Source organism: Cricetulus griseus, chromosome 4 (genome assembly GCF_003668045.3).
Source record: "Cricetulus griseus strain 17A/GY chromosome 4, alternate assembly CriGri-PICRH-1.0, whole genome shotgun sequence".
Lineage (NCBI taxonomy): Eukaryota > Metazoa > Chordata > Mammalia > Rodentia > Cricetidae > Cricetulus > Cricetulus griseus.
Genome location: NC_048597.1, coordinates 175,766,336 through 175,789,944, shown reverse-complemented (window position 1 = coordinate 175,789,944; position 23,609 = coordinate 175,766,336). Strand labels below are relative to the sequence as shown.

General features: G+C 47.8%; 1 protein-coding gene across 1 annotated transcript; it reads right to left on the bottom strand.

Annotated features, from left to right (window-relative positions):
• Positions 1-16,927: 16,927 nt before the first annotated feature.
• On the bottom strand, positions 16,928-22,740 carry LOC113835201 (pescadillo homolog). The gene is made up of 11 exons (XM_027411371.2): positions 22,549-22,740; positions 22,375-22,464; positions 20,357-20,473; positions 20,188-20,262; positions 19,986-20,072; positions 19,693-19,823; positions 19,226-19,351; positions 18,903-19,087; positions 18,381-18,562; positions 18,128-18,289; positions 16,928-17,322 (listed from the first exon to the last, which is right to left on the bottom strand). Exons 1-11 carry the CDS (start codon positions 22,669-22,671, stop codon positions 17,239-17,241), a joined length of 1,362 nt encoding a protein of 453 aa, XP_027267172.1. The 5' UTR covers positions 22,672-22,740; the 3' UTR covers positions 16,928-17,238.
• Between the last annotated feature and the right edge of the window lie 869 nt (positions 22,741-23,609).

The window sequence follows — 23,609 nt, the reverse complement described above, 5'->3', positions numbered from 1 at the left end:
AAAGAATGAATGTATTCATAAGGACAAAACTGTACATTTATTTGTACTTAGGTTAAAGGGTCTGAAATGATACCAGATGTAAAGTGTACTTCCCCAGGAAATGCCATCAATAACACATTTTGATTTGGTAAATATAATGTGACTATATATGCATCCACATTTTACCATAGTCTGTATTACCTTGGAAAGAAGTAAAAATTTATAAAGAGTGGGCCAGTAAGATGGCTCAGCAGGTAAAGGTGCTTGCACCTGAGTTTGATCCCCAGGACTCACATGGTGGAGGGAGAGTCAATTCCTGGAAGTTGTCCTCTGATCTACATAACACACGCGCACACACACACACACACACACACACACACACACACACACACACACACACACACACCCAACAATTTAAAAAATGAAAATATATTTATTACCATAGTAGGAATCAGGCCACGCCTTGTTTCAGAGGCAGGCATACTGCTCAGGATGCCAAACTTTAGCATCCTGAATTGGAAGTAGACTGCTTTATTGAGAGACGTTAGACCTCATGGACCTGCAAGGATCCAGAAACTTCTTTGCATTGAGGCTCTCTGTAGTGGAGCAGAGCAGAGATAGGAAGTATCACCCAACAGGGCATTTTGTCTGAACCCTAATTTTCTGGCTCACAGGACCTCTCCAAGCTGGCAGCCATGACGTCTTGTCAGCCTTACTCTCCCTTGGATGGAGTTTCGATGCCAATAGTTCTAGGCCTGGCAGCTGAGATGAGGTGGTCTTTCATGATTCAGATGCAATTCCTTTTTGTTTGTTTTGAGACAGGGTTTCTTTATAGAGCCCTGGCTATCCTGGAACTCAATTTGTAGACTAAACTGACCTTGAACTCACAGAGATCTGCCTGCCTCTGCCTCGTGAGTGCTGGGATTAAAGGCGTGCGCCGCTGCGGCTGCCACCACCACCACCACCACCCATTGTCTGTGGCAGTTCTTAATGTTACAATGTCAATTGCACCTTGGTCTGGTTTCACTGTGTAGACCAGTTCACTATGTTCCTGACTGACTTTAAACTGGCTATCCTCATGCCTCAGCTTCCCAATGCTAGAAATGCAGTTTGTGCCACCATGTCTAGCAACCTATTGTTTCAAAGGGCAAACACACAATAACAGCACACACACACACACACACACACACACACACACACACACACACAATGGTATTATATGCTAGTCCCATTTATCAGGTGGAGAAATGGGCCCAGTAACCATGGCAAAGCTATAACTTGAAACATATTCACAGCTCTTTCTGAGACACTCCCCTGCCCATGCAAAATCAGCGAAAAGTCAAGCCACTACCTTAGTCCTCTAAATACACAGATTCCCAGGGAACTGAGCATGAAGGAGTCACCACTAAAAAATTAGTACTTTATAATATACTGGCCATACAATTTACAGTCTGAAGATGCATCTGTTTACATAAACACATGGCATGGTAGAAAAGTTTTACAGAGGCATTGCTGATGCTACATACAATGCCCAGGATAAGCACACCCACTGCTCCATTCCTGCACTCAGGATGCCCTCAGTATGGCCTGCCTCCAGAGCTCCCCAGCAGGGTGGTCTCAGGCAAGAGCCTTCTTCTTTCCTAACAGAGGTGCAGCCATGCCCTCTCTTGCTGGGAATATCAAAAAGTATGAGGCATGCAGAGTCCTTGCCTCAGTGCCTGGCACACAGCAGTGGGTCTGGTTATGAGCATGGGCCCCTTATATCCTTCTAGATCAATGTATATACCACCTTACCTTTCCAATGACCTAAGTTTCCCATGTTTTATACCCAACTTGCCTCAACACTCACATTCCACAGGCAACAAAATTAAAGCAGACAGGGAAGGCTTGCCCAGTGTCCCAGAAAGCCAGGGTAGTACTGTGGGCCTGATTTCTCTGCCCTGGAGATAGCTTGTGGGAAAGCAAGTAACTCTTGGAAAATTCTGTGAGCTCCCACCTGATGATTCCAGAGGTCTCCAGTCTGGTGACCCTTGGGTGTACTTCTGCTCCACTCTGCTTCATCCTCTCTAATTATTCATATTTTTCATGGAGTCAAAACAAAGCAGGTAGTTTGTCAGGCTGGGTGGTGCTGGCACACACCTTTAATTCTAGCTCTTGGTAGGCAGGCAGGCAGGCAGATTTTTGATTTTGAGACCAGCCTCTCTACAGAATGAATTTCAAAACTTCCGGGGCTGTATAGAGAAAACTTATCCCCCCAAACAAAGCAGCAAAACAAAAACAAATTTGTCACAAGCCACAGTCTGGGTCCAGAGTCCCACCATTTGTGGGTCATTCTCCCAGGTGGACCCTTGCCCTCCTGCACAGGACAGCTTATTCTGTGCCCTGGAGCCCAGTGAGAGGCACTGTGGGAGACAGACCTATCCATTGCTGGATGACAAGTGAGCACGGAACCCAAGAAGGGAAGGAAAGAGATGCTGAGGAAGCAGGCACTCCATGTCCCTGGGGAGCGTCCTTTAGGCAGAGTTATTCTCAAGCAAGAAGCAGACTATGAAGCAGCCTGAGGCAACAGCTGGGAACACTGTTTCTGCTTCTGAGGTAACATCTGGCTCACCAGTGTCAGGCAAGAGAGTTGATGGAGCCCAGGAAGACCAAAGAAGATCTCGGTTGGGCAGAGGAGTCCTGAGTAGGGCTGGGGTCCTGAAAGGAGGATCACAAAAACATTCCTGTGGCTTGGAGAGAACTCACCCACTTCTGAACTGTGTAACCTTCAGGTAGTCACTGATTTTCCCCAAGCAACGGACTTGTTCGATTCTGGAATTCCACATCCCTCTAAATAAGTAGCAAGGGTGCCTTGTAGGGCACAGTGCAGGGAAGGTTAGGGGGCTGTGCTGCCCGCAGGACCCTCTGCACCTAAGGTCACTCCCTCCAAAGAGGAAGAGGTTGAGTTCTTCTGATTGGATCGCCCTCCACACCTCTTTCCTCTAGAAGTCCATCACCATCACCACAGTAACCTCAGGTGTCATGTGTCAGACCTGCTGCCCTTCCTAGTGCAGGTTGCTGCAGCCAGATGATTGCCTGCAACCATAGACAGCTCGGGAAGGAGGAGGGGCTCCACGGTGCTCTGTGCTGGCCCTTCACTAAGGGAGTAGACCAACCTGCAGAACTCTTTATGGAGCACTAGCCCAGGAACTCCAGAACTGTGCAATTGCACATAGGAGCTTTCGTGTCCTATCTGTCTCTCCTTACTGGCCTCATCTTCTTAGGGGAACGTATCCGAGGGGCCTTCCCCAAGCACAAGAGTCTGTCACTGCCCACGGCCCCCAGTCTCTGCCTTGACAGCCCCTCCTGGGAAAGGCAGGTAAGGAGAGATCCCTGCCCCTCCTTCTCTAGTAGGGCTCAGGCCACGGTGTCCAAGAGGATTAAACATTGATGGACTCACAGTTTCAGCAGAGTGCAGCAACCACCCTTCTCAAGCCCCACCCCATCCCACTTTCAGGTCGGGGGCTGCGTGGAGTTGGGGGGGGGCACCCAGAGCAGGGCGAGCAACCAGCTTGAACCTGCAGGACACAGTGCCAGTGAAGCAGCTCTGCAGCAATCCTATACTCCTCGCTGGGCGAGCATGCTATCCCAGTTTGGCTGAAGCAGCATAGGCGGGGTGCTCAGGTAGCAGACTGAGGCAGGGCACAACCAGCCTGAGTGCTGGACCTCCCGACATACCTTGGCCCGGTTCTCCTTGGGCTGGGGTGGCAGGGGTCGCCCCGGCCCCCCCTCCCGCCGCCGCCGGGGCGCTCACTGGGCGGCGGGGCGCACTCGCCGGGGTCCCGCGTTCTGCCAGGCCTGGTCCATGTCCCCGCCCCGCCGCCGCACGCAGCAGCGGCTTCCGCACCCGCCTTGCCACTCTCGGCCAGGTGAGGCCAGCAGCCTGGCCCGGCCCCTGGCGCCACGACCAATGGGTGCCACGGCCCCCTCCCCCCTCCTGTCCCCTGCGCGCCTGCTCGAGAGGCACAGAAGCCATATTCAACTCCCTGGGGCTCAATATTGCGCCCCAGCCGCCCGCTCAACAAGACCCATTTGTCTCCGATGGGCCAAGGGGACCATTGTCCTGCCGCCAGCCCCAGAAGGGAACAGAGGGTGCCTGGGATTGGTGGTAGTGTTGGGGAGGGGAGACTGGGCTCAGGAAAAAGGTGGTAGGACTACTTGCCAGCCTTTTATTGAGAGCACTGGAGCTCCTCGGCATCCAGTGAAATATAGGTCTTCCTAGCTCCCTCTGTGTAAGCCAGGAACACATTTTTGGTACCCAAGGAAAACAGATGAAGAAGAGCCTGGATTCCTGGGCCAACTCAGGGAAGGGGCTTGGCTCCAAAAGGTCCTGTCACTTAACCGGTTCAGCTAACTTCCCTTTGGATGATGCCCATTCCCAGGAGTGCTGGGCAATAAGGAAGTGGGTGCCTAGGTTCAGGCTGTCCTTCATCCCAAAGTAGAACCAAGAATGAGAGCTAATCTGGGATTAGCCCCAGTTGTGGGCAGTACAAAACCAGCTGGCCGTCCAGTAGAACATGGGCCACGTCAGAGCCCCACTGTCCCCGACATTTCTAGGCAACTCTGGAATGGGGAAAATTCCACATCAGCCTGGCTGCCAGGCATTCTTCCATATCTGATGGGCTTGCCTTTGTCCACGTCGGCCCTAGATATACATAAACCCATGCAGGTCTGAGTCATCTCCTGTGCTACACGCTGTGACTCCAAAAGTCCCAACCCTTTGGTTCCTGCCTCCATTTGCCATGCCAGGGCTGGCATCAGACAGAGCCCTCTCAGCCCACATATATAGTGAGACTATCAGTTTGGAGAACCCTGGGTTCTTGGGTCCACAAGCTACAGCCTGCTAAAACTCGTGCCTTCCTCAGGGTGGGTGCAGCCATTGTGACAGAATCATTCCCCATGTACAGGGTCAGTACAAAACAGGCAGGCCTGGCCATCAGGTCCTTAGCTTCAAGGAGGGCAGAGCCCAGTCTACCCCTTTGAGGGCATCACAGCCTTTGGGGAGTGGCTTTGGGAAGGGCGTCCTGGGGAAGGACTGGTGCATGGACAGTTCCAGATAAGAGCTAGCAACGGAAGTAGTTGAAGTGAGGGGGAAAGTAGGACCCTGTAAGGCAGGACCACAAAGGTTATAAGTTGGGATACCAGCAGTAGCCACACCTGGATGGAAATCTAGGCTATCCCTACCAATAGGCCTCATCCCTCACCTCTCACCATCTGTATGGGCTAGTTTCATGTGTCAACTTGACACAACTAGAGTCGTCAGAGAGGAAGGAGCCTCAGTAGAGAAAATGCCTCCATGAGATCCAGCTATAAGTCACGTTCCCTGACCTGTCCAGCAGGCCAGGTTATTTGTGGGTCTCAAGGGGGTATCACCTAGGTGTCAATGGGGGCGAGAGAGGAGGGAGACCAAGCGCGTAATGAAAGACAAAGTCAGTCTGAGTTGCGTCAGGGTCTCGATTTATTGGAGCTTAGAGTGGGCTTAAATAGCTCTGCAACAATAGAACTGGGGGGAATAATAGAAGGAACATCAGGTATTTGCTGGAACTGGAACATTCTTCTTGTCAGCCGGAACATCTAGTGGTCTTCCTTGGAACAGCGAACAGAAAGGCTCCAGACCCTTTCTCGGAACAGAAGCAGTTAGCAGTTCTGCTTGGCCAAACCGTATCTAATTACAGGTTACAGGAGGCTCACAGAGCTGGCTTTAAGCCGCAAACTTAAAGGTCATTAAAAGTCTTACAAAGGTGGGCTTTAAGCCGCATAGTTTTGGGCCCATGGCCCCTTACATCTCCCCCTTATTTTTTCCTTTACAAAGGAGGGAGGTGAGGACTAGGCCACAGGTAGCATTCTTAGGGGGTCTTTGTTCATGACCGTCTCTTTCTTAGGTTAGTTCGACCTTGCCACCTCACTGACTTTACCCGTCTTCGGGTGGTAAAAACCCACCATCCAGGGGTCCCATGTCTTAGGTTAGTCAAGGAGGGAAGGAAGTTGCCCGTCGTCGAAGCGGCCATTTGTACCCGGGGCTACCAGTGTTGCATGCCTAGGGATGGCAAATATGGCTCTAAAGCCTGTGACTAGACCTTTAACAATTTAGAAAAAATTAAGCCTCTCTTGATGGCCCAAGGGGTTGCCTGGTTCGCTTTGCTCATTACGCTGCTCATCACCTGGGTTCTGGATCCGGTGATACTGTACGGAGACAAAATCTCCAGAAACTGGAAGAAAAAGGTGGAAAAAAGGTGGTGAGTCCCTGAGAGCAAGCAAAATAAGTTCCATCAGGTGCAGCTACATATGTAGATGACTGGCTAATAATGATAGTTTGGCTGCACATTGGCTGTAAGGGTTCTGGGAAATGGAGTTCCGGTCCTCTAATACAGAGGCCTTTGCCTGAGACCTGACTTAAGGTCAAGCCCTCATGATTCACGGAATGCCATCTTAGTGAGGAAGTCTCATTAGTGAAGAGAAGATTTTTGAAAGTTAGCATGTCCTCATAGAAGGGCGGCCGAGGGGAAAAGCAAATCCAGCATTCCTGATAGCGAGAATTATTAAGGGACTGTAAGGCTAAGGCAGAAGCATTTACCATGGATTTAAGGCTGGAGAATTCCAGTCCTTTAGGACTGTGGGGGTTTTTATAATCGTCAGGCAGCTCAGAATCTAATGCCTCTAGGAGATGGTAGTGGACCAAAACCAGTTTTTCGAGGATGGCGTCAATCTGAGATTTAATGAATCTGGTTAGTTTTTGAAAAGTTAGAGGTGACAATTTAAGTAGTTAATCTAGTAGAACAGGCAAGGTAGGAATTAGTAAGTGCCTGCAATTCCCTGATAAAGGGGAGGGGTAGAAGAATAACAGACCCAACAGTCCTCTATAAGGGAGTGGTTGGCTTGATGAGGGGTCTGAACAGTAGGGTTAATTAAGGAGAGAATAAGGTCAGCGGAGGAGGGAGGTCCTGGGGGCAAAAATGGTCAGGGTTTCCCTAGTCTGGAGAGGCCCCTAGGGCTAAAGCACATAAATCGAGGGAATAGGAGGGGGTGGTCGTAATAGTTGTGGAAGCATTGGCAGCATCACTGGCTTGGTTGAGGATCACCCAGGTGTAGTTGTAGATCTGATAAGGGCTTCCAGCAGCAATGGCAATTGAAGGTGGGAACACACAAGTAGCCAAAAAGACAGCATCTTTTATCTAGAATTAAGCAGAATTAGAAGGCTTCTCAGGTGCTTCCCCTGGGTAGATTATTTATTTTTAAAAGGCATTTAGGCAACCATCTAGCACTATTGGCCTGAGTATCAAAAATCCATGCATGTCCTTTTCCCCAAATGAGGACTGGATCTGGTCCGTTCCATTTGTAAGTTAGGGGATCTTTCCATAAGACTTGAGTATAATTTTGAGCCATTGATGGATGCCAGAGGCTATCCTCGGCTGATTAAGGCATGCCCCACCACTGCCTGGCTTGTGGGCTAGCCTCATGTCTGGCCACTGCTACAGAAGCACGGAGGCAGGCGTTTCACTCCCCCAAGTCACCGGCATGCTGAGTCCCCAAAGGCCCAGCCATCCCAGCTGCTGCTACAGGCTCCGCAGGCAGGTCCACACATGCTGGGCGGGACTAGGCAACAAGGGCTGTCCCGGTAGCACTGGTCTCAGGAATTAAGCACAAAATTGCTGGAAAGCTTTGTTAGTATATCCAGACCCATTATCTGTTTTTATAACTTTTGGCATTCCCATGTAAGCAAAACATCTTAAACAGTGACTTATAACATGCCTGGTGGCTTCTCCTGTTTGTGGAGTGGCACATTTTTAACTTGCCAAACTCTGTAATGTGAGTCACATCTATTCGCCATAAATGGTTGGGGAGCAGGCAATGAGGATTCATCCTTAAATTAGCCATAGCCATATTGTGGACCTATTTTACATTGTTTGATGATTTGACCAGCAGTCTCTCTGGTTAAGCCAAATTTCTTTCTTAGACTTGCTATCATGATGAAGAAAATTACAAGCCTGTCAAGCTTTTTCTATTTGAGGCAAATCAGCTGATTTTGTTAATTAGTTAATTCATTCCATTTGGCCAGTAATCAGGGAAAGACCTATTTAATAGGTTCTCTGTGCGACCCATAAACATGATAATTCTTAGGTGAATAACATTTTGAATTTGCTCAAATTAATCTAATATTGGATCCTATGTATGGAAATTGTCTCTATTACTATAAGATCCTTGAAGACATAGTGACTGTCAGTATACAAATTAAATGAATTATTTACCAGGATTTAAAAGACCATTATAACAGCTTGCAATTTCATTATTTGAGCTGAAGTCAGAGCTGTCTGCTCTATCTATTTCTTTCTATTAATAACCTATATAAGTGACTCTCCCAATAGAACCATTGGTAAAAATTAACATAGCATATTTTATAGGACTGCTTTTTACAATTTTGGGAATACAAAAATGCATTAGTGCAAACTGTAACAGTTCATGAGCTAGAAACTGATTATTAATTCTTCCTGAAAACTGAGCAAAGACAATCGCCCATAAATCATTGTTCTGAAACCATCAATTAAACTGTTGCTTAGAGTAGGAGACATGTATCATACTTGGTTCTCTTTTAAAATACTTTTAAAAATATTGAACGAATGCGTTCAATTGGTTCAGAAAGGTGTCAGCAATATCGGGGAAGCTGCACACCCCAGCAAGGGTTACAGGTTCCTTATACAGAAAAAAAAACACAGATCAGCATACAGGCAAGGGGCATAAAGTGATTGATTACAAAGTATGATCTCATGTTAGAGTGGTCACCCAGGTGTGACTTGCTTTTCTACAAAGGAAAAACCATAGAATGAACCCTGGAAAGTCCTTGATTGTCTGTTGGCCAGCCAGGTGTGACCCAAAGAGGATTGTCTTGGCGATTGCCCCTGTCTAAACCATAGGATGTGCCCGGGGTTGGGGCCAACCCCCTTGTAATGGGACAAGGCCTGTGGAAAACTTTTTCTCTCTGTGAACTAAAATCTTTTAAAATTTTTTCTCTTAGCAAACTAAAATATTTCATTCCCCCATCTTTTTTTTGTGAGGTTTTAATCCTAAAACCCATGGTCCTGCTTATTGCCTGAGAGCCTGATATTGCTGATTAAGAACTAGGGCTTGGGTTATGGATAAACATTCTTTAATAAATCGGAGCAGGTGATTAAGAATGTATAGCCCCAAAATAAGCAGCAGTAAAAGAATAAGTAGGAGTCCTAAGAGGGTGGGGATTCCTTTAAACCAGCCTTGTTGGGACTCCCGTTCCTTTCATTGATGGTTGAGTCTTTCTCTGAGGTTGGCCATGGAATCCCTAATAACTCCAGAATGGTTAACATAGAAACAGCACTCCTCTTTTAGGGCAGCATAGAGTAACATGAATTGTTGTCTCTCCAGCATCCCCATCAGGGAGTGAGAGATATGAACTTGTCTTTCTAGTTAGTTGTTTAGGTATATCTGGATGATTATCTCCTTATAGAATTTTACTTAAAGGATTTAAATCATCATTAGAGTCCAAAAAAATACTTAACCAATGAATATTTTATAACAATTTCTAAAAAACTCATTTAAAAGATTTTTAAACTATCTTTTCTAATTATTATCTATTAAGCCCTAATTTCCTTAGAATATAACATATGTCTTTAACAGTTCTCTAGATTTATTTAGAGTTTTTGAGTAGCCTTTTCTAATCTAATATTTGAGGCTGACAAGCTGATAAGACCTCACTTGCATGTTAGCTGACCTGCCAAGCTGTGAATCTAACAGGTTGGCTCTTTTTTGAGGCTTCTCATAAATCCTTCTCAAAATCATGCATCAACCCTTATTTTCTAGATGTCCTTTTTCAACCATAAAATTTTAGTAAGATCTCTATCCTCTCATCTGCCAAATTTTATAGTATCATAGATTCCTCATATCTCCAAGCTAATGCTATAAACTTTTGCTAACTTTTTAATTGACTATCTCCTAGGGCTCAAAGCAAAATTTTTCCTGTTAAGACATTGACTCATTAACTGGATGCTCTTTTTGACTCTATTAAGGTGATTTTGATATTTTTTAAACAATATCCAAGGCAATGTAAATATCTCTAATCATATCCAAGGCAATTTAGGCATTTCCATTCATCTGTATTTATAAATTCATAATCACATCATGCATCCAGGTGTGGCCACACCGTTCATTTATAACTTGCATACGTCTCACATTTCTCCTTTTGCCTAGGTTATGATCAGCTTGTAGAAAAGAAAAATCCCTAATTGAAATTTTTAACATAGTAGCTTGTAGTCAATCATTGAAATATGAGCATCCAAAATTTGAACAATTCTAAGCTTAAATATGTTGCCTTTTCTTTTCTATAAGTCTCAAAAACAGTTTCTGTCTGGCTGTATCAATAGCATTTATATACATTAATTAGCCATCAACCATGGCGGCATCTTCCAAGGCTGTAAGTTGCAGCCCTCAAGCTTGACCGCCTCTAAGTAATGCTGCCAGCAATGAGCAGACTAGGGAGTCCTCCGTGGCTTGCAAGTATGCAGAGCCCCGGGGAGGGTGAGAGCACAGGCTGAGGGAATGGGGGAAGGTCAGTCATTAGCTTCTGTACATGACAATGGTCATGACGTCTGAAGGAAGTCTTTAACAGTCAGCAAGAGGCGAGACCTCTCACCAACGAGTTCAGGGCTCTAAATGACGTCCCTGAGAAGAGCCCAATAATTAAGAATAACTTCAGGAACATTTATTTTTGGGGGGTTTAACTCATACATCTTACCTAAATCTCTCCCAACCTTTTCCCAGGTCTGGGGAGCTATGTCTGGTCCCATTAAAATCAAACATAGACAAGCTTTATTAATAAAACAGAAAAAATAGACTAAATCTTTCTTTTTAACTCTTATTTCTTTTTATCTTCTCCTTTTTAATTCTTACTCCTTTTTATCTTTCTTTTTAACTCTTATTCCTCTCTCCCTTAGACTGCTCTTTACTTCTCTGATAAAGAGGGCCTCCTTAGAGGCTGTATTGCCCATGACTATAATGAGACAGCAGTACTTACCTCGAGACAGACAGGTGCATGAGCGGTGCAGGGCGTCTCCACTTTGGGTCGACTAGTCTCTTCTTCTCTTGGTGCTGTCCGGCAACCACCGTACCAAGAGCCCCACGGTGGGCGCCACTTGACCCGTCCAGCAGGCCAGGTTATTTGTGGGTCTCGAGGAGTTATCACCTAAGGGGGTCAATGGGGGCTCGAGAGAAAGGAGACCAAGCGGCACAAGAAAGGACAAGAGTCCGTCTGTGCAATGTCAAGGTCTCGATTTACTGGGGCTTAGAGTGGGCTTAAATAGCCCTGCAACAATAGAATTGGGGGGAATAATAGAAGGAACATCAGGTATTTGCTGGGACTGGAACATTCTTCTTGTCAGGCGGAAGGAACATCTAGTGGTCTTCCTTGGAACAGCGAACAGAAAAGCTCCAGACCCTTTCTTGGAACAGAAGCAGTTAGCAGTTCCGCTTGGCCAAACCGTATCTAATTACAGGTTACAGGAGGCTCACGGAGCTGGCTTTAAGCCGCAAACTTAAAGGTCATTAAAAGTCTTACAAAGGTGGGCTTTAAGCCGCATAGTTTTGGGCCCACAGCCCCTTACATTTCCCAATTAGTGATCAATATGGGAAGGTCAGTCCATAGTGGGTAGTGCCATCCCTGGGCTCATGGTTCTGGGTTATCTAAGAAGGTGGGTTGAGCAAGCCATGGGAAGTAAGCCAGTAAGCAGCACCCCTCTATGGCCTCTGCATCAACTCGGGCCTCCAGGTTCCCATCCTTTTTGAGTTCCTGTCCTGACTTCCTTCAATAATGAACAGCAATATGGAAGTGTGAGCCAAATAAACCCTTTTCTCCCCAACTTTTTTTGGTCATGGTGTTTCATCGCAGCAATAGAAACTCTTAAGAAAAGTTGGTGCCAACATGGAGTATTGCTATGAAAGACCTGACCATGTTTTGGGGAGGACTATGGAATTTTAGACTAGAAAATCCATTGAGTGTTGAGAGCTCAGTGGAAAGTTCTTGAGGAGCTTCAAGGATAAAGCTGGAACAAGTTAGGTGGTGGTAGAACATACCTTTAATCCTAGCACTTGGGAGGCAGAGGCAGGCAGATTTCTGTGAGTTCAAGACCAGCCTGGTCTACAGAGTGAGTTTCAGGACAATCCAGGACTGTTTCATAGAGAAACCCTGTTTCAAAACAACAACAAATGTTGAGAGCAGTGCAGATGGAGGCCTGCCTTGAGAAGTTTTAGAGGGAAATTTAAAGACTCTGGTGATTTGAAAAAAAATGGTCCCCAAAGGGAGCCATTAGGAGGTGTGGCCTTGTTGGAGGAAGTGTGTCACTGTGGAGGTGGGCTTTGATGTCTCAAATATGCTCAAGCCACACACAGTGAGGCAGACTACTTCCTGTTGCCTGCAGGATCAGATGTAGCTCCTTCTCCAGCGCTATGTCTGTCTGCATGCCACCAGGATGATAATGGACTAAACCTCTGAACTGTAAGCTGCCCAATTAAATGTTTTCTTTTATAAGAGTTGCTGTGGTTATGGTGTCTCTTCATAGTAATAGAAACCCTAAGATAGAAGTTGGTACTAGGGACTGGGGTGTAGCTATGATAGGCTTTAATAGGTTTTCTGTAAGTAGATAATGGGTTTCTTCTCTGACAAAGTAAGCCAGATCAAGCTGAATTGAAAGAGTAAAAGAACACGTTTTTTTCCCAACTTTTTTATTTGAATTAGAAACAGGATTGTTTTACATGACAATCCCAGTTCCCTTCTCCCACCCGTCCTCCCCTACCCGCCCCCACCAAAACGTTTATTTTAACAAAGCAATTCCCACCTCTAGAGATCAAGGAAGAAGTCACACACCCAAACCTAAAGCAGGGAGCTTATATATAGCCTGTAGGCAAGGGGTGATGATGTGTTCACCACAAGATGGATTTGTGCCCAAGTATAGTCAAAACCTGAGCACTTTAGGTAGGGACTTAGGCTGCTGGCAACTTCAGTGAAGAAGCTTCTGCAGCCACCAAGAATATGAAAATGAGCTTTTTGGCCCTTTTCTTTCTTGGAGAGTCTCTGAGAGGGTGGAGTTTGGAGAGAAAGGAATGAGGCTTTCTGGATCAAGCAGGAGTGAACTTGAGGTTCCAGCCAAACAGGCCTTGCCATGCTTTTGTTTGAAGGAATATGGACCTTGGGACTGTGGGTTAGAAAGCAGTTGAGCACTTCATTTCATTCAGTACTTTAAACATATTTATTTTCATTTTATGTGCATTGGTTTTGCCTGCATGTATGTCTGTGTGAGGGTGTTAGGTCCCCTAGACCTGGAGCTATTGATGGTTGTGAGCTACCATGTGGGTGCTGAGAATTGAACCTGGGTCCTCTGAATGAGCAGTCTGTGCTCTTAACCACTGAGTCATCTCTCCAGCCCCTGAAGTTGAGCACTTTAAGTGTTGCTTAATAGGCCATCCTAGTAGGAGCATGGAAGACAGTGGTGTTGAGTGTGATTTGGACTGTGGGTGCCTGGATCAAGAGGTTTCAAGAGAAGAATGTTAGTATGTGGCTTAGAGATGGGTCTTGTGGTATTTTGGTGAAGAAAGTGGCTGCTTTTTTGCCCTTGCCTGAAAGTCTGCCTGAGGCTAAAGTGAAGACATTTGGATTAATTAATTCCACTGGTAGAGGAAATCTCAAAACAACCTAGTATATACTCTGTTGTGTGGTTGCTAGTGCTCATGCTTATAAAGACTTATAATGAAAAGGAGCACGCTGAGCAAGGTAAAATACAAAATGTACAGATTGAGGAGAAAAGGGACACCAGGAAGTGGAATGGAGCTAAATTCTGTGTTCAAGTAGTAAATACATAAGAAATGGAATAACGGTAGTGGTGGCCTCAGGGCAAGATCACATCCAGCTAAGTTTCCAACTTGTGAAAAGGAATTACTGGAAAGCTTAAAGCAGGTGTGGTAATGTACTTGGAAGGCAGTGGCTGGCAGATCTCTGAGTTTGAGGTTAGCCTGGTCTACAGATCCAGTTTCAGGACAGACAAGCTTAGGCAGGGAAGGAAACCATCAAAAGCAGAAAGTTGGTGAAGATGTAACTGAACAAGGGGGCCATGTTCCAGCCCCAATAAGCAGCACTACTTGGTAGCTTTGGTCATGTTGTTCTGGAGTTAAGGATAGAAGAAAGGGGTGATGGAATTTGCATCAGAGACTAAGGAAACCCACTGAAGTCAGGCATGCATCAGGGATGTCCCTGCATGGAGACCTAAAGAGGCCTTTGTGTGAAACTGTGAAGTCTGGATTGCCTTGGAGACCTCAAGATGTTGGAGACATCAGAGCTGTGGGATACCTGCCTAGGAGAGCTACTAACAGGGAGTGGAACCAGCCCAAAAGAGGAAAGTGTGTTACAGTTAACAAAGCTGAAAGGAGCTGGTTTTCTGAAGGGCACTTTTGACATCAGACACGGAGCTGCAAAGTTTGGAGTTTGCCCAGCTGATTTTCAGTCTTGCTTGGGTCCAGTATTTCCTCACTATGCTCCCTTCCTTATGTTTTAGAATGGTAACATATCCTGTACCATTATATGTTGGAAGTATTTAATCTGCTTTTTTATTTTGATTTTACAAGGGATTACAATTAAGAGATTGCATGAATCTCATAAGAGACTTTGAACTTTAGACTTGTAAGCTTGAAACTGTTAAACAAGACAATGGGGACTTTCAAAGTTGGACTGAATGCATTCTTGCATTACAATATGGCTACAAGCCTTTGAGGACCAGGGAGTGGAATGTGGTGGCTTCAAAGAAAACGGCCCCCAAAGGGAGCGGCACTATTAGGAGATGTGGCCTTGTTGTAGGAAGTATGTCACTCTAGAGGGGGGCGTTGAGGGCTCATATATGCTCAAGCCATGCCCAGCGAAATAGAACACTTCCTGTTGCCTAAAGGATCAGATGTAACTCCATCTCCTCTAAACTCCTTCTCCAGCACCTGTCTGCCTGCATGCTGCCATATTCCCTGCCATGATACTGGACTGAACCTCTGAACTTTAAGCTGCCATATTTAATTATGTTTTCCCTTGTAAGAGTTGCTGTGGTCATGGTGTCACTTCAGAGCAGTAGAGACCCTAAGACAGACTCTATCAGGGCTATTTGCTATTTTGAATTGAGATTCTCTCATTCTGATCAGCTGGAGCTGAAGAGTCAGCCATGAATATAACTAAGGATCAGCACCACTGAAGAGAAACCTTTGCACTCCAGGCACAATTGATTCTGGTTAGCTGGAGCTAAAAATTATTGCTAATGACTCAGAAGACTAGAGCTGGGTGGTCATGGCACACACCTTTAGACCTAGCACTCAGAAGGCAAAGGCAGGTTAATCCCTGTGAGTTCTAGGACAGCTAGGTCTACACAGAGAAACCCTGCCTTGAAAAAACAAAAACCAAAACCAAACAAAAAGGCCATCGAACAGCATCACGGGTGAAATCTTCCGGAAATACTTCCTGAGAGCCCAAAGAAGCTGTGTTCCAGAGGTGGCCACAGTTGTATCTCATGTTGGCAGCTGAACTTGGTCATATGTAAGAGTCACCCAGGTGGTAGTGGTTTTGAAAGCATGAAGGAAGGGGCCATGGAGAGCAAATGAGGCTTGGCGTTGTGAGAGGACATTGAAGGTGAAGCCTCACCAGCAGTCGAAGATCCAGGACTGAAGGGGTCAGACAAAGAAGTTGAAGTTTGGTACCAGGAAGAGAGCCTATGGGAGGCCAAAGTTCAGCCCAGTTGCAGCCAGGGCACCCAGCAGTTTTGGAGATGCTAGTACCATAAGATGACCACCACTAACAGCTGCAGCAGTGGAGTGGAACTAGCCAGAGCTCAGAAGACTAGCAGTGTGCTGCAGAGGGTGGAGCTGAAGAATCGACCCAAGCACTCTGGAGGAGTCCCGATCATGAGTGGATCCCAGTCATTAGATGGTTGGAATTTGGTTTTGCTTTGATTGTGCCCAGATACTTTTTCTTCTTCTTCTTCTTTAAAGTTTTTTACTGGAACCCACAGATTGGCTATTTTCAAGGGACTGAAATTTCAATGTGTTTGAATTGGTAAAGACTGTGGGGCTTTTATTTATGTTTTTAATGTGAGATCTTGGGGATGAAAAAGAAAGGAAGGGTTGTGGCTTAATAATGATGTGTTTGTATGTCAAGTCGACAAGGAGTCCGTTGTACTGGCTGGTTTTGTGTGTCAACTTAAGTCATCAGAGAGGTAGGAGCCTCAGCTGAGGAAATGCCGCTCGCTATAAGATCAAGCTGTAAGGCATTTTCTCAATCAGTGACAAATGAAGGAGGGCCCAGCCCATGGAGGGTAGTGCCATCCCCGGGCTGGTAGGTTTGGGTTTTCTAGGGTGGGCTCAGCAAGTCATGAGGAACAAGTCAGTAAGCAGCAGCCCACCATGACCTCTGCATCAGCTCGGGCCGCCAGGTTCCCATCCTGTTTGAGTTCCTGTCCTGACTTTCTTCAATAATGAACAGCAATATGGAAGTGTAAGCCAAATAAACCTTTTTCTCCCAAGCTTGCTTTTAGTCATGATTTTTTTACCACAACAACAGAAATCCTAAAACATCTTTCACCTTCTGATGAGCTCCAGCAGGAAGTGATAGAAGCTAGGAGACGTTTATAGCCCATACCTGGACAAGTGAACCTTCAGCACACTGCTTGTAGGAAGGTTCCAGAATGTCAGACCCTGACTTGAGGAAGCAGGTTCAGAGAATCACCTGAGCTGTGAAACAGGAACCAGGCCTGGGTGAAGGTGAAACCCACGCCCAGAACCTATGTTCTTCCTAGCATCACTGGACCCATCTGGGTTTGTCCAGGTGACAGACTCCTTTCCAACCCCAGGTAGACTTCAGAACACAGAATCCAATTGACTGCAAAAGTCCAGCCATTTAATCAGAGCTCCCCACCCTTATTCCAAGACAGCATCCTGAGAATTACGGGCACAGCTGTGTAGGAGGCTGTGGAAAGCAAAGCAAAATGAGGATGTTTGTCAGACTCCTGAAGTAAGAATTGGGCTGGGTAGAGGCCTCTTTGTCCAGACACCAGCATGAACTTCACAGGAGGCTAGGGCTGGTCACACACCACCAAAAGTATGAGGGTGTTGGGCTGGTACCCGTGAGTTGCACTAGCTTGCTTCTGCCATGTCCAACTCCCAGGGAGAGGTAGCTGGTGCTCATACAGGCCTTGTCCTCTTGGCTTTTTTCTCAGACCTCCCAGTGTCATCATGGGCTTTCCTTTTCTCTGCCAGCTTGTTGGCCTGTGAGAAGAAAGGAGGAACTCAGGAGAGAATGGAGGAAAGCAAGGAGGGATCTCTTCCCTTACTACAGCTACCCATTACTAGCAGAGCTTCTAGAAAAGGTAACAAACAAATAACCAAAGACCCCCGACTTGTACCTCAGGATGAAAGAAAAGAACCCCACTATTGCCCATATAGCTCATTTTATGGTTCACAAATCTCCAGCTTGCAGAATCTAGGCTGGCTCTTCCCCGAGCTCCTCTGAGGGAAAGACGAACACCATTCAAACCTTTACTGGGAGCTGGCAGAGAGGGCGCAAGGAGGAGACTCCCTCCTGGACCACAGGTAATGCTCCTAAGAACCATTCAGAGGTGGGCAGGGTTTGATCTCTGTTTCCTGAGCATGACCGTCAATCAACAGGGAACAGGTCACACTGTACAATGTCATGGAAAGACCTGAGGAGCTACCATGCTACTGCTAGGTAAGAAGAATCTGGTCCCCTTGCTCAACCCCCAGGCAAGGCTGCCAGCCACTTCAAGTGAACTCCCAGCTGACACACGCTGAACAAGCACGGGTAGCTTTGTGAACAAGCACACAGAGCTGAAGGACTTCCCAAGTCTGCTGGGCTACCCCATCATTAGGACAGCTATGGGTAGGCATGGGGGACTAGTTAGGTTCCTTAGTGGTCGGGACTCTCTAGCGTGAGGCCTTGGTTTCTATTCCCAGCTGTGTAAATCCAAACCAAACCAAAAGAACTCCAAAGGCGGCAAGTTTTGGCCAAATGGGCCAGGGTCTGTCTAGAAGACAGCCACATGCCTGAGCTCACCTCACGGATTTTGCGCCGCTTGCCAAACATGATCTTTTGGTAAAGGTACTTCTCCCGCTTTTTCATCATCATGATGGCCAGGCGCTTGGCCTCACTTTCTTCCTCCTGGGCCAGCCGCTGCTTGTCTTCCAGTTTCACAGTGCCGGCCACCACCTTGGGCTTCTGCGGAAACAATGTAGCTGCATGTGCCCTTGGTGTTTGGGGAACTGGGCTCCTTCCCAAATAGGGCTTTGTCCAGTGCTTCCCTCCCTACCTTCCCTTCCAGCCTCTGCTGCTCCAAGACCGACAGGTGCGCTTCCTCCTCCTTCTCTGAATCAGCGTCCACTTCTTCCTCATCCTCATTTTCCCCCACAACATCACCATCACCATCACCTTCGTTGTCATCATCTTCATCATCCTCATCCTCATCTTCGTCCTCTTCCTCTTTCAAGTCTCCTGCAGACAGTAGGTGAAGCGTCTGCATTCCAAAGGCAGAAGGATGCTCCCCCAATGGCCCCCAACAGCTCGCACAGCCCCAGTTGAGCTGCCTTCAAAGGAAACACGCTTGCTATCCATCAAACACTGGCAACCCTAGGCTGTTCTGCTCAGCTACTCCAAATGTCAACACCAGACTACCATTGCAAATGCTTGAAAGGCTAGAGGGCTTTCTGCTCCAGCTGTCCTCCTCTCTGGAGCCTGCCAACTCCATAGCCAAAGGAAATGGCCAGCTTGGGCATAGGAGCCAGGGCCACCAGAAGAGCCTGTCCATACTGCTATCCCTCCTTGTCCAGCTCACCTGGATCTTCTCCCCGCTGCAGAGCCAGTAGCTTCAGCTTCTCAGGGGGAATGTAATCTCCTTCCTTCTCAGATACGAAGGGTGAGAGGTGTGGGGGCAGCTGCACCCCAGGGAAGTACTCTGCCACAGGGAGGAGGAGCCGGGCATTCACACAGTCAAACACCCACTGGGGCTGGACGTAGTACCTGGTGCAGAGCGGCCAGCAAAGACAGGTCACAGGGGAACAACCAGAGGCACCAACCACCGCATCACCAGGGCCTAGCACTCCCCTCACCCCCACCCCCCCACCCCACAGAGGTCACACGAGGGCTTTGAGAGTCTACCTGCCAATGATGGGGGTTTGCTGCCCAGGCCGGTCAACAATCTGGTGGGTGATGCAGGAGTCTGTGATGTCATAGGTGGCTCCGATACACAAAGACTTGTCCCAGGACACATCCCCACCAAAACTCCTACAGGTCCAGGGAAAACCTGTAAGCCTTTTAGGCATGAGCTGCATGCCCTGGAAGCTTCTCTGGACCTACTACTCACAAACCCACCCTTCAAGGAAGTGCCTCCTGTTTGGTTGGGGGACACCTGCACTCCTAGTCCAGTAGGGACTCAGCCAGTGACAGGAAGGACAGCAGCTCTCCCCTCAGTTGTGCTCTGAAGGTGTCTGCCTGAATGCTCTGCACACGGCTTTGAGCCGAGTGGAGACACCCTCATGATGTTACCATCAGGCCTCTAGGCTAAGATGGAGACTGGACTACTGTACCGCCCCAACTATAGGCTGGCTAAAGGCCTCTCTCTGCACCTGATGATAAAGGCCAATGCTTCACGGGGCACCTCTCGGTTCAGGAAGAATTTCAGGCCTTCGAAGAGTTTCTTTTGTTTTTCCTGTGCCTCCAGCTCTTTCCTGCGATCTTCCTCCTGTGCTGTCACCTCCTGCAGAGAAGGAGCCAAGCTTCACACCACCAGACCATCCAGCTCCACCAGAAGGAAGGGACTGGCAGCTTCCTTCTAGATCCCACAGATTCTAGGTGATGACCCGGCCCCCATCCTGTCCCATGCTGTGCACTGCCAGAAGGCAGCACACTGCTCACTCACCCCATCAGTAGGAAACTCATCGGCCTCAGCCTCCTCTATAGTAGGCACCACCACTCGGGCCAGACTGGCACTGAGCGCTGCTAGTTTCTGTAGGTGGGAAGCACAGCCTCATCTGGGTGTGGGGTAGGGTGGGGAGCAAAAACAGTTCCAGGCCACATCTGGGTCTGGGCGCTAAGGGTAAGTCATAAAACCACCCACTTACCTCCATAGAGCTCTCAGAATCCAATGCATATGTGTCCTCGCTGATCTTTGTCTCTGCCTGGGCTTGAACTTCTAGCTGGAAAGAAGGAAGAGGACAACTACAGCCCCGAGCCTCAATATGTGGCTAGAAGGGCTAGATCCAAGCTAGTGAGAAGGTGCTAGGGCTCTACCTTGGGTGGATAGTGAAGGTTGAGTGACTGGTAAAGGCGGAAGTTCACAAAACCCAGAAGAGTGGTATAGAACTCAGTGAAGGTGGCCATGACCCTGTAGTCCACATCTGTTGGATGCTGGGGGTATAAAGAGACACATCAGCAGTGTTAAGCACAGGGTTGGATGTAGGTGTTATGCACACAAACTCACAGGCCTCTCAAGTACAACACAGGCTCTGGATGCAGGACCCAAAGGCTATGAGTACATGGAGATCAGTGCCAGGTTCCCATATGATAAAGGGGAGTCAGGCTAGAGACAAGGGAATTAGTCCACAGTGCACCATTACAGCCGACCCTACCTCTTCCTGGCCCTGACTCTCCCACTCCTCCCTCAATTATCAGTGAGACCTAGACAGAACACACACCTTGTCTACCACCCACATCCCAGCACGTGCCTAAGATCTGCTTCAGGGCTTGCTGTGAGCACTAAGGCAGCCTTTCCAGAGCCCAGCAAGGCCTAGGTATATAGCTCATGGTCCATGGCCCAGAAGAGGTTACCCCAAGTCCCACTGCTGCATGCCCAAGCACTGGCTGCCCAGGGGAGGGGCACACGAGGGTCCTTGTTACAACTACCCTTTGCTGAGAGGAAGCAGTTGGCAGCAAGCTGGGAGGAAGGAGGCATGGGCAGCCCATGCCCCTCTCCCGGGGCCAGCTGTGTGGAGGCTGGCCCTCAGAGGGCCCTATTCAGCACCCTAAGGACACACAAAGAGCAGTCTGAGAAGCACGGGGGTTCGACATCAGAGTTAAGGAAAGACAGAAAGGGCCAAAGAAGAAGTTAGGCAGGAAGGAGGAGGGAGGAGCAGGGAAGGAAGGGCCATGCACCCTGGCTCCCCAAGCCTGCCTCAAGGAACTGGAAAAGGGACTGCTGAACTCCAAATCTACCTCTTGCCCACAGACATGGCAGGTTCCAGCCTCAGACACCCTCTGTAGCCTGGTGAGCTCAGAACCTCAGCTCACTCTGACAGCTGTTCTCTAGGCAAGGTACCAATTGCTGCTTAATGAGCAATCAGGGAGGGAGATCAAGTACAGCCACAGACAGACAATGCATGGTGCAAGCCTGGCTAGAAATGACCTTCTGGGGGATGGGAGCTAACAAGGCTTCCATGGAAAGCAAAACCAGACTCCTCTAAGCAGGGCCCTAGGAAGAATCCCAAGCACTTAAAAAGAAGCCAATAAAAGCCAGGCTATGTGCTAAGTGTCTTGCTTGTGCTCACTTCTCCAAAGTCACCCTATGTTCCAGGCTCTGGGGAAGATGGGGCAAAGAGGAGACAGGAGTGAAGCACTTTTGTTATGGTGTGTAAAATGACGGAGTGGGTCTGAGAGGAGAGGCTGGGCTCTGCCGCTTGATCCAGGTGGAAGTGTACAAAACACTGGGTATACTCAGCTCCCAGAGCTGTCCTCATTGCCCAGTCAACCACAAAGGTTGCTACCCCTTCAGTACCAGGTCCTTTCAAGACTTCTTTCCCCTGAAGTCCTCATGGCAAGGCTGAGAAATGGGAACAGGTTATTAACTGAGCCAGAAAGGCGAAGGAACATGTTCAAGATCACCTAGCACAGTGGTTCTCAATCTCTGGGCTACCTAAGACCATCTACAAACCAGTTATTTATATTATGATTCATAACAGCAACATTACAGCTATGAAGTGGCAACAAAAATAATTTTATGGTTGGGGGTCACTACAACATGAAGCATTCAGAAGATTGAGAACCACCTCTCTAGCAGAAGTGCTGGAATGGAGCACGCTTCGTTATGATTAACCTGTGGGTCAGAGTGGACATATGACACTGAGAATTCTGTGACTGATCTAACACTAGTGACTGACTGGGCTATGAAGCACATGCCCTACCCTGTCCCCTCATCCCCATCCCTGCATAGCAGCCAACAATCAGGAACCCAGCAAGGCCTAGACTCCAAAGACAGCACCCCTCCCACACCTTTCTAGGAACCAACTCAAGGCCCCCAGGAAAGGCACACTTACATCATGGGAGAAAGCATAGGGTGCAATCCATACGATGGGCTGCCCCAGCACCTCAGCCTGATAGTAAATGCCTTTGATGGACAGGAAGACCTGGGGGTGGGAGGCGACACAACAGTATGAAAACCAAGGGGTGACAGAGGAGGTCCAACAAGCTCCAGGATAGTCTCAGCTCACTTTGCGCAGGGCTCGGGCAGCGATGACGTAGTGCATGAACTCCACAATGAGCCGGCGACATAGCTGAATGGTCTGCACATGGCACTTGCCCGTCCGTGGGAAGGTGGAGAAGAGGAAGCACATTGACAGGGCATCATCGAGATCCCTCAGAGCATCAATAAATGTGGGGTACCTGTAAGTGGGGAGGGCAGCGCTTGTGAGCCCATTCTGTTGCACTCCAAGGGTCTCTAACCACTTTGCCCACCCTGGTAGCTACCCCAGAGGCCCTGACAGCTGAGCCAGACACTGCCACAGATATTTCCTCAGCGGGTGGTATAGCAACAACTTCCCCACAGTTGGCCATGCACCTGGGAACAATCCTATAGCCACTGAAGAACTAGGATGTTCCTGGTGAACTCCCATGACCCCCAGACCCAGCACAGAAGCCCCCACCACTTGTTATCTTTTCGTGAATGAGAGACACCAAGCTGGTGGCTCTCTGACTCTCTTGAAAAGTGGAATCTTCAAAGGCCCATGATGAAAAAGGGAAAAATGGAAAGCTGGCCTAGTGGGCCAGGAAGAAGAGTGGGATTGCTTTCCCAGCAGCACCTGCCCTGGGCTTGGCTACACCTGTGTGGCTCTTGTCTTCATTTCTCACCATACAGATCCGGTAACTGACAGAACTAATGTAAAATGTTGGCACTAGGACAAAGTCCAGTTAGAGTAAGAACATATTTCCATGGTAAATGAAGAAGCAGACAAAGTGTCACTTGGGCCAAGAGCCACCACTGCTTTGATAAGTTTCCAGAGGGACAGAAGTGTGGGACAAAGAGAAGACACTGAACCACGAGTCTTGATACCTGGACTCTAGTCCCATTCTGAGCTGTGACCTTAATTGGGTCACTAGGCCTCATTTAGCTCCAGCTTTATCTAGAAAATGACATGGCTGAACAAATTGCTGACTTAATAGGGTATCTTTAACCAGATGTGGTGGTATACCACTTGGGAGGCTGAGGCAGGAGGATCATGAATTCCAGGTCATCTACAGAGGAAGACCTTATCTCAGAATCAAACTAAAATTA